The 11,412-nt window shown below is 34.7% G+C and overlaps 1 protein-coding gene across 1 annotated transcript in view; it reads right to left on the minus strand.

Annotated features, from left to right (window-relative positions):
• Positions 1-644: 644 nt before the first annotated feature.
• PRKAR2B (protein kinase, cAMP-dependent, regulatory, type II, beta) overlaps positions 645-11,412 on the minus strand; it is a gene marked incomplete at its 5' end in the record, with an annotated part of 22,057 nt that continues 11,289 nt past the window's right edge. The window contains 7 exons of the mRNA XM_009572084.1: positions 645-914; positions 2,387-2,525; positions 2,695-2,760; positions 3,525-3,599; positions 4,186-4,287; positions 5,572-5,725; positions 7,885-7,991. Coding sequence (XP_009570379.1) covers positions 781-914; positions 2,387-2,525; positions 2,695-2,760; positions 3,525-3,599; positions 4,186-4,287; positions 5,572-5,725; positions 7,885-7,991 — 777 coding nt within the window. The remainder of the gene's footprint in view (positions 915-2,386; positions 2,526-2,694; positions 2,761-3,524; positions 3,600-4,185; positions 4,288-5,571; positions 5,726-7,884; positions 7,992-11,412) is intronic.

An 11,412-nucleotide genomic window follows, 5' to 3' on the forward strand; every position in this document is an offset into this window, starting at 1 on the left:
ATTAAGGTTAATTTGTCAGCTGTCCTCACTCTAGACTGTACAGAATACATGTAACTAATAAAAAATGCAGTTTATTGCAAAAATATACAAGTCCTCTAAATTGCATAAGATATTACAATGTCGTGCTGAAACATGACATATTAAACAAAGAGGACTTTAAAACAAATTACAAAATGTTAAAAATCAGATTTGGGTCATGAGCGTTACACAAAATGCATTGTCATGCTTTATCTTACGATTAGTCTTGTGATTCACTACATCTGTGATAAATGCAACATAAAATCATGACAACTGTAATAGTCAGAAAGTAATATCTACTGTATATCTTCTGTATTAATACATATAAACACTTTGTGTGCACTAATACTTTCAACATACCACATTCAAACTAACAGTCTTTCCAGAAAAGTTGTAGTCTTTTTGAAGAACAGAAGCTGGTTTAACAAGTTCATCGCATGTGGGTTTTTTGAAATCTACTCTTTAAGGAAAGGACTTGTGTTAAAGGACTTGATTTTCAAAGGTGCTGTGCTACTATGGGACTTCTTAATGCCAGATGAAACCATCAATGCTAAGCACTTTCAAAAATCAAGCCCGCAATTTATTAAATTCCTATTTTGTTTACGAGTACTTCCACTGTAGTAAGTCCAAAAAATACCCCCAAACCCACTCTTAAAATCACAGAAAATGCTTGGCATCTATAGGAAGAGAGACAATTTCTCTGTGGACTAACCACTACTGTGCTATATTCTCATAACAGATCTTGTTGCTCCAATGTTCAGTTCATGCACTGGGATCGGCAATGTCCATGTTTGTTCCAAACAGAGCAACTAGCTGCTCTTCATAGTTTGCTATGTTTCTTTTCAGAATTTCCATGCAAGGTCCCAAAAGCCTTTCAAATGCCTGCACATCCATAACTAAGATAAAAGGGGAGAGAAAGAGAAAGAATATAACATGCTTGTCAGTTGCAGACACTAATCTTGGTGTTTATGACATTCCAGTTTAAAATTTTAGATAACAGGACAGATACTACTAAGGCATATACTTCGTTTGCACAGAAGAGAACCACTTACCGTAACAAAATCAAGATCAACCAACACATTGCTGTCTTGAAACTTCATAAATAAACTTAGAATTTGCTGGGTTTCTTGTTTTGAAAATATTTTCATATTAAGATTTATGTGACCCAGGAGCTGCTGAAGAAGTCTGGAGAGGCCTGGATTCCTCCACAGTTTTAAGACCCTTGAGATTTCAAAAAAACACATCCTTTGCTGATGATGTTGGCTGTATTTGGGGTCTACCTTGGCATATTTCCTTGCTATTTTTACTTGTTTCCATCCACACTGGAAATTGTAATAGATACTTATTTCTCAGCAAACGTACGAAAAATTGGAGATGGTAATTCACATGCAATGTCAATGTGTAGCCGACCAGAATATTTTCTTCGTCTTTTCACATAATGTTATCCTCTGTAGTTCTAGCCAATAGGCCAGGGAGGAAACTTCGTACTTCAACCAGCTTCCAACCTGGTGGCCTGTAGTCTCTTGGCTCCCAAGAAAAGTTCAAGATCTCTGCTATTTGGGAAGTGCCAGAGATCTTAGTAACTCACCCATACTGGGTAATGACACTCTTCCTCACCACTGCCTCTTATTCCTTCCTCTATCATTTTTTATTTTTATGGCCTGATCATCTCTGTGTGTTTGGAGATAAGGATTTTAAAAAATAATACCTTTATGAGTAAGTGAGAAACTTTTTGCTTACTGGCTTGGTAATCAAACTGTCATTCAAGAATGCCAAATCCGTCTTTGCAGTTTACAGCTTTCCCATAATTTGATACAAATATTTAGGAGCTAAACACAGACCATGAAAAGCAATGGATGTGAGGGGTTGTCTATAAGCACAACTCTTATGGTCTTTGCTTTTCCTTTGCCTGAGGCTACAGTGCGATGGAATGATTAAATAAACAGCTGATGAAGACGAAGAATTAAGTCATGGTGATAAAACGGGACAGGATTTTTACCACAGTTATTTCCTGGATGAGAGTCAGTCTACTGAGAAAAGAAATACTTTACCTTTGTGCAGCGTATTAGACATTTATCTGATAGCTATAAATGGTTTGCAGCAATACTCTCTGTACTGTCCTGAAACAATTTTTACTTCCATGTGATCAGAGAATTTGTGTTTAATACCGGTTATCAACTGCAAATAATTTTTGCAGAAAAATAATGTAAATAGGAATGCACATAATAGATGATGTACTTGAACAGTCTCATTTGGGTAAATGTAATTAAATCTTATATTATGGAGAATGAGACAGAGTTCACAATAAAAACAACCAAATAGATTATGTATCATTTTATATTAGATATAAAATATTATTGAACAATACCTAAACATTTGACAGTGCCAAGAGCAAATGCAGAAGCGGCTCGTGGTTTGTTAGTTACAAGAGCAAGTTCTCCAAAATATTGTCCTCTTGAACATCGAGCTATTTCAACTGCTCCATTCTCTTCTACATCTTGTTTACCCTGAAATATCAGGTAAAAAAAGAAAGGAAGAGAGAGAATGAGAGAGAGATTTGCTGAACTCAGGATTGCATAAGCAAAATTAGTAACAATGGTAGCATTACTGTTTAACACTTAGAATACATCAAGATTAAAAAAAAAAAAAAAAAATCTGTGTTTTAGGGATGTTTACCTTCCTTGTCATTATAATCCTTACTTCTCCAGATTCCACAATGAAGAAAGAATCAGCCAAGTCACCCTGCAGAAGAAAAAAAATAAAGTGAGTAAAGGAAATGTGAAATTTCTTTTTTAGTTTCACGGTAACATTAAAATATTTGCAGCCAGTGCCTTGAAACTCATCTTTTTGATACCTGTTGCAAAAGAAATCACTTTTACTGTGAAAACCATACTCTAGGCACATAATAATCAAAACATCTACACAGAACTGACAGCAAGGCCTTTTTATAAGACATAGCTGACTGTGCCTTATACAAAAAGCAGAGAAAAACAATGTTGTGGAAGATTTTAGGATCCTTACTCCTGTTTCTCCACCTTTGTATTCCTTCCAAATTATTTCCCTTTCAGAGTTTCCAGTATAAAAAGCCTCCAAAGGCCTATCTGATATCCAATAATTATTTTGGGGCAAGACAATCTCAGTTGCCTACCCTGAAGAGTTTACTTCTGCATTCTTCTTCAAAAAGTTATCATATTTTAACAACAAAAACAAGGTAAGTCTTCAGTATTCCTTATTGGAAGCAATCATTCTTTTATGTAGTTTGAATTTCTAAGTATACTAAAAATGTTGACTCCTTTATTCATACCAACAGAGGGACGTTTTTCAAAGTACTATAAGTGAAAAACGAGCTTCTGAAACAAAATAATCACCTCTCTTAGATGCAAGATTCATTGTTTTTGTTTCATCTGAGAAAGAAAAATATAGTTTAAAAGTATGTATTATCTATAGATAATATGATAATTGTTACCTATTGGAAAAGAAAAACTAAAACTAGAAATAAACTGTACCTGAGCAATGATTTGTTCTCCATCTTTGTATACTTTGGTGCCAATCACATCAACCACTTTTAAACGCTCAGACATCTTCATTTAAAAAAAGAAAAATGTAAGAAATATTTGTTTAACATTACAATATTACATTTAGAAAGCCCTTTCATATTTCTTTTCATGAAGCTTTGCACAGAGTAGTGTATCTTTCTTTTCCTGGTTTGATAATCATTAAAAAAAGGAAGAACTGCTGAATAGTGTTCCAGAGGGTATATTACTCTTAACAGCTACATGTTTTGATAGAGCTTCCACTTTTGTAAGAAGTCTATATATCCCAAGTCTTCAAAAATTATTTTCAGAAAAGCATGCATGTAAAAATATAGCTGTTAAATGAGTATTTTGAAATTCCCTAAGTCATTTAATTTTATTAGCTAATATACAGTAAAATTAAGCTTAAGAAAATGAAGGTAAAGGTAAAAAAAAAAAGTTTTTTAAAAAAATACAATATTAACAATAGTTCATTATTCTGAAAATTTAGAAATGTCAAAAATATGGTTTTCTCCAAAAGTATGCAAAACTTTATTGTGGAGAAAATTTGAATTCCAAATTTAAACTCTGCAAAAGCAGAATCTTATCAGGTACCTCTGCTACAGCCATTAAAATAATGCAATAGAAATCTTACTTCTAAAGATTTAAGGAATGGCAATGACTCAATAAAATTTTCATACATTCTTCTCTTTTTGGCATTATTTTTTACAATGATTCTTCGGAACGTTACCCTGTCCTGTAAACACAAAGAGAAAAAGAAAGTATATTAACAGAAAATATGTGTGCGGTAGCAAATACTTTAGATATGGCTGAATATGTTCAAATTACCCAATTTTAGTCACTCAACGTAGCCGTCAAACTAGCTGGCTAGTCTCCCCATACACTCAGTTGAGAAAGATTCCTCTAGAGGTCAATCAAGAGCTCCTAAAGTTAAGCTCCTGATCTGATTCACGTTGTGAAAAGCTTCTCCGCCCTTCGGCAGAGAATACATATAGAGTTTACATATAGAGGGTAGAGAGCTTATCTTAAACGGGTTGGCTACACAATGAACGCTGAGTGGGTCATTTAAGATATTTAAGAAATCCTCAATATTTAAATATTTAGTTTACAAAGTTTATTCATCATCCTGAGGTCCCATACATATTGGTATGTACTCAAAGAGGTTTTTATATTATCATACAAACAAAACCAAAATATATGGGTCTGGATCTTAGGTCACAGTCCACTTTCTGCCATTTCAGCAGAACAAGATTCATTGCTGCCCTAAACAGCCAACTGGACATTCCTTAGTATTTGGCAATCCAAGTGAAGCAGACAGATGGAAAAACTACACATATGCTGTTTTCTTTTCTTAACTTCATATGACTGTGTCCTGGTGACAGACAGAGGTGAAATGCTTTGCAAGCCTTCACTGCTACAGGTGGGACTTGCTGGCCAATTCAACCCAATCCAATTTAAAGCCATTCTTACGGTGTCCTAAACTCTGCCATGATCCCAAAAGTCATACGGATTAAGTGGTGAAAACCATGCATTTCGCTTTAACAGGAAAATATTATCTTGGGATCAGTCATTAGATTGATAGGTAAATCTTGAAGAAGATGGGTATCCCAGTTTTACTCTTTTGGTAAATTCTATTACTGTTGTCAAAGATCCAGATATTTATCCATTGATAAATAACCTCATATTTGAATTTTACTCTGGAACCAAAGGCATTTCCTAGCAAGATGTGGGAAAACATTTTATATATGTGTCTAAGTAATTGTCTAGTGGTTTGCAATTTGGGAAATTATCATTAAAATAGAATAAAACAAAATGATTTTTTAAAAACTCAGTGTTCTTAAGCCTCAGGTTTGCTTCTGCAGATTCTGGAAAAAGACAGTATTGTGTTGGGAGTTCTCAGAATTTTTAAAATTAAACTTCCCAAAATATAATTCATTTTTTAATGCTGATATAACATACCAGTGCAATTTATATTAAATAATTAAAACAAATAATATCTTAAAACAAGTATTTCACTTACCAAACCCCAGATGGCACCAGGAGAGGTGGCTATAATTGTAGCTGCTCTGGGTGTATTGTACATTAAGGCCAACTCACCAAAACTTCCCCGGTTATCATAGGTTCCAACACACCTCCCAACACCATCACATTTTACATAAATGTCATATGTACCTCTGTTAATAAAATATAAATACAGTGAGTAGAATCCAGTCCTGGTCTTTGCTAAGCAGCCTCTCACTATATTTTTTTATACCATGAATTCCAAAGATAAAGCATTTGAAACACACATTTGCTTCTTTAAATGACATTAAACATCTTGCAGAGACATCTCAATCACTTCCATAAATAATAAAAGTAGTTCCTTTTTAAAGGGAGGGATAGGGTTATTAGTTTTTACATTAACTAAGTTTAAAGGTAGACTGGATGTACAGTGATCTATTGATCATCAGAACTTATTAAAAATTAAGATCTAACTTAGTATCTGTTTCTTAATTTCATTTTAAACACACAAAATACAAATGTAACAAGTCTTCGCAGAAATTGCTATGATCACTGAAATAATAATAGAAGTTATTTAACATTTAAAATATTTTGAAGTAGTAATTTATAATGTAATAAATAGAGGAGATGCAGGAAACGGAATGTATATGAAAAGCAACATAGGATTATGAAATAAAGATATGTATTTATCTAATATATTGTGGATTTCTTCTCCCCATCATTAAATTAGTAACTTTTTTTGATTTGGGAATGCAGCAAAATCTGGTATCTTGTAAAACATGACATAGCCATCCCCATTGATGCTGAGCCATCATTTTATTCAGCACTAAATATTTGTATGGTAAGTGTTGATAAATCATGTGAATGTAATGCAAAAATCAGTACAATGATTTCATTGATAAGGGACTTAGAGGTGATTCACTGTGCCTAAAAACTGCAAGGCCGACACAATACTGGGAAGTCCCTGCAGCTTTTTGGATAAGAGATGACAAACTGTAACCTCTCAAAGCTGAAAAACATTGATTCTTCAGCAAAGAATCCTGACACACTTCTACAATCTTCTGATTGAATATTTCAGTTGGAAGGGACCTGCAATGATCATCTAGTCCAACTGCCTGACCAAAAGTTAAACGCTGACCAAAAGCTAAAGCATGTTACTAAGGACATTGTCCAAATGCCTCTTAAACACTGACAGGCTTGGGGCATTGACCACCTCTCTAGGCAGCCTGTTCCAGTGTTTGACCACCCTCTCGGTAAAGAAATGCTTCCTGATGTCCAGCCTAAACCTCCCCTGGCGCAGCTTTGAACCATTCCCACGCGTCCTGTGACTGGATCCCAGGGAGAAGAGCTCAGCCCCTTCCTCTCCACTTCCCCTCCTCAGGAAGCTGTAGAGAGCAACGAGGTCGCCCCTCAGCCTCCTTTTCTCCAGACTAAACAAGCCCAAAGTCCTTAGCTGCTCCTCATAGGACATGCCTTCCAGCCCTTTCACAAGCTTTGTTGCCCTCCTCTGGAGACATTCAAGTAACTACACATACTTCTTAAATTGTGGGGCCCAGAACCTCACACAGTATTCAAGGTGAGGCCGCACCAATGCTGAATACAGTGGGATAATCACCTCTTTTGACTGGCTGGTTATACTTATCTACACTGACTGAAAACCTTTGCATTTCTTTCAGAGTTCTCGCATAATATTCCTTTCGAACACTCTCAGAAATCACTGTGTTAGCCTAAAACTAAAGGTACAAGTAAGAAAAGGTGTTTTGGGACAGCCTGGCTGGAGCCTGTGCCAACAGACTAGTGAAGGATGCCAAAGTAAATGTTCTTCCTAACTCACTGGATTCAACAGTAATCAATATCTAGGATTTTACTTAGTTACCTGCTTTTTCCGGTACAGATCTCCAAATGAAGAGTAATGAATTAGCTACTTGAGGTCTAATAACATTCATGTGAATGAGAAGGTCTACAGATAGCATGGAAATTCAGTAAGATTTCAAATATTAAGCTGTAAAACTTTTCCCATTGTGTTTTGTGTTAGATCTCTTTCCATGTTAAAAATAAACAACAAAAAAACCAATCAAACTGAAAAAGCCACCAGCCTTTGGCATCCAGGAATACATGAAGAGGACAGGGACATATTTCCATATAAAAATCTGCCTCCTTTCAAAAACCGCTCTCCGTAGTGCAGACCGAGCTGTACTGGTTCACGTGTGTTCTTTTTTCTTTCTCCCATGCAAACATATGTAAGAGTTAAATACAAGTACATAGAGAAATAGATTTTTCTCTGTGGGCTTTTGCATAATACTTTGTGCTATAAGATGACACAGCGATTCACCTATCAATGACGTAGAAGTTGTCACCATCATCCCCTTGATCAATGACATGTTCCCCTCCTTCAACCAGCTTTTCAAACATCGCATCTAACACCTGAGACATCTGTTCCTATTTAAAAGAACACAGACAAAGACAAGAAATTATCATCTGCTTTTAAAATTTTAGTCTTCAAATTAACTAACTGTCCAGCCTGCCAATATGCAGATAAAAAATGTTCTTGGATGGAAAATATTAATGCTACAGAAATGTGTGGATCAATTGGAAAGACAGTTTTATTTAGCATTCAGTGTTAACTTTTTCCTTTTCCAGCATTCAGAGCCCAGCTTCCCTTCTTGTCCCTGCCAATAACAACACAGATCTTGTCTGCAATATAAATTCCTCAGAGCATCCAAAGATAGAATTTCACCGTTCACAATTGCTTAACATTACACAGTTAAAAGAAAGAACTATATCCCTTATTGCAAACAATACATTTACCTATTTTTGTCTTTAGAACTATTTTACAGAATTTAAAGTTTCAAAATGATTGTAAAGTATTTTGAAAATCTAAATTATACAATGCCTGCACAATGGTGGGATAGATGTAACCATAAAGGTCTGCAGTGCTTTAGTTGAGTAAGTACATGCTGGTCTCATTGGGAAGCAGGAATTTACACACGACTATAAAACTACTTTGTTAATTTGAATGGAATACGAATGTTTAGAGAGAAATGTTAACAAACTAACAAAATGCCATTGTCTGAATTATGACTGTCTAATAACAAAAACAAATCACTAATTACATAGTTTGTCTTGTTTGGTGTAAATCTGCTAAAACTTAACTATTCACATCTAAAAAAACCACGGCTCATTGTGCATTAACGATATGAATCCTAAAAAGATAACTTAATAATTTAAATTTTATTTTCAGTTTACCCAGCAATGTGCCTAAAATTCTGACAATAAACACAAAATAGCCTCTACTTTTTGAAACTTATTAAGTATGTATCATACTGGTACAAGCAGGTTCTACTGAAAACCACAGTAAAGAAAAGCCTGTAGATTTAGATCCCCATGCATTTTACAATGGTTCAATTCATAGCATTTCCAGCCACTGAAAGATGGCATTTGCCTCTCCAAACAAGACCAGCCTAAGCCAGTCCTCTAGAGTTCTTCTGCAGCCCATGGACAGAGATAACCATACGAGATAGCTCAGAATCATTCTCTAGAGATCCCCCTTTCTTTCCTCTGATGATAGAGAGATTTACTGTAACTTACGGTTAGACAACTTTTAGACAGATAAAATGAGGTGGAATTAATTCCGTCCTTACTCTGTTGAATTTCTTCACTTACTCAAAGCTTTTAAAAACATCAGCAGTACCATGTTATCCTTTTTAAAAGGATAAAAGTTTCCTTTTTAAAAAATGGAAGCTAAATACAATTTTACTTCACAGAGTTCATTGTGTGTGGGCACAAAGAACAACAGAATGGCAGCATCCATCCTCAGTACAGCTGATCATAGTAAAATACAGTAAGACATCATGCAGCCTACCTAGGCCAGCAAGGAATCATTTAACTATGTCTCTATTTAGTACCTTTTTTAGTATAGACAGGCGTGTGTTTGCAAAAAGAAGGATCATTTTACTATCAGAGAATGGGTTATAGTTCATTTCAGAGAAAGAGAAAAGTGTGTGTGGGTGCCATTGGGAAAGACTGAAAATTAGGTACAGGAGTTGCCTTTTAAAAACTTTAATGCTTAAGTTAGTAGGTAATGTTACTTCAGTCTTTTCATTCTCCCTATGTAAACTAATAGGAACTCCTACAGAATCTGCAAAACTGACCTCATGTCAGTTAGTTGTCTAAAGCATTTGAAGCAGAACATTCCCTTTCCCTTGCTTTACATCTGAATTGGCAAAGTGGCTCCCTGACCAACAGCCCTTGGCTGCCATTTGAAAACAAGTATGAACATGCAGAATGCTCCACACTTTAAGGGAGGGTAGAGGGTATATGTTATCCTCTAAATGCAAGCAATGCAAGAAAAATGTATTATATTGGCCCTGATCCTTGGAAATTAAAATACTCCCAAGACATCTTGGAAAGAAGATTAAACTAAAAAGATGGTTATTTGTGGTACTGAAGGAATAATACATATAGTTATAATCTTTATTCAGTGTGCTTCATCTCAGATTTCACGTTAAAACATTTTCAATCTCATAGTTATGAATCAAGCTCACCAAACCACAACTTTTCTGGCAGGTAAATCTATGACTTTTTTAGACAACAAAGTAGAATTCACAAATACAATTCCCTTTTAAAAAATGTTTTAAACACTCGAAGGTATTTAATACATTTGAGAGCTGTCTTCTGCTGAAGTATTGCACATGTATTTTAACTTTCTAAATAAATTGCAACTAACTTAAAGACAACTGGTCCCTTTCCCAAAGCTTTCTACATAAAATTAAGACAGAGCAGACTGCAATAACCAAACCAGGCACGTGTTTTTTGCTTTTACCGTGAGAATTACAAAACTTGCTTGCCCAGCTTGCTCTATGTGAATCCTCTGGATTCTCTGCCAGACTGAGGCTCAATTTACTGGCAGCCTCCACAGTTACTTTGAAAGGATAAAGATGGGTAATTTTAGAATTAAAAAGTAGATCTGTTATCATACATAGAATTAATTCTGGTATTTTAAAACGGTGCAGTCTGAAAGCTCTTCTTCCTTAAAGCAGTTCTAGCTTCAAAAAATACATACAAAATGAAAACAGGAAGGGGTTTTTTATATCGGTGTTTGTAAATCTGCTATGTGTAATGCTGTGGCAATCTGGTAATCAATATTCTAAAGAATGATACTTTAAAAACATGATAAACTTTTTAACAAATAAAATTTATAAAGAATCTGAAGTATTAAACATGTATGTTGTGCAATCTTTGTGACTTCTGCTAAAATTTCAATATCTTAATACAGTTCTTTCAAATATAATAAAGCATCTATTTTTCTTAAGGATAATGCACTCCACAAATATAAAGAACCAAAACTAAAGTTTAAATTATTTGAAATTTGTTTCATTGTTTATGTAATGTTTATTTACATACTCTGATTAATACATGCAGTGGATTTTTTTTTTTCATTCTGAACTGTGAAGCATGTAAGTGCTTCAAAAGAGGAAAATTTTTGAAAAAATTATGGGAACCTTGGATTGTTGCCATGAAAGCACACTTTGATCACCATCCTTTGTGATAGAGAAAATATTTTAACTTCCTTAAAAGTGAGGAGGCTGAATGGGAAATCAGATTTTCTGAAAGACACATTGACAATACAAACCAAATTAATCTGTCAAAATTTTCTTTTTATAAAGATATTTTCTTTTTTTGAAGTGTAGTTACTGCATTTCTCTCAAAAAGTCTTTCTAACAATTGGACTTTAATAACAGAGCGTGATTTCACAAAATAATTTACTAGACAAGTGAATAAACATGCCATAGTTACAGCCGTCATTACTGTCTCAATCACCCTTGCTTTCAAGTGTGGATTTAACTGCTGGGAAGCAGGA

Source organism: Fulmarus glacialis, unplaced genomic scaffold (assembly GCF_000690835.1).
Source record: "Fulmarus glacialis isolate BGI_N327 unplaced genomic scaffold, ASM69083v1 scaffold14092, whole genome shotgun sequence".
Classification (NCBI taxonomy): Eukaryota; Metazoa; Chordata; class Aves; order Procellariiformes; family Procellariidae; genus Fulmarus; species Fulmarus glacialis.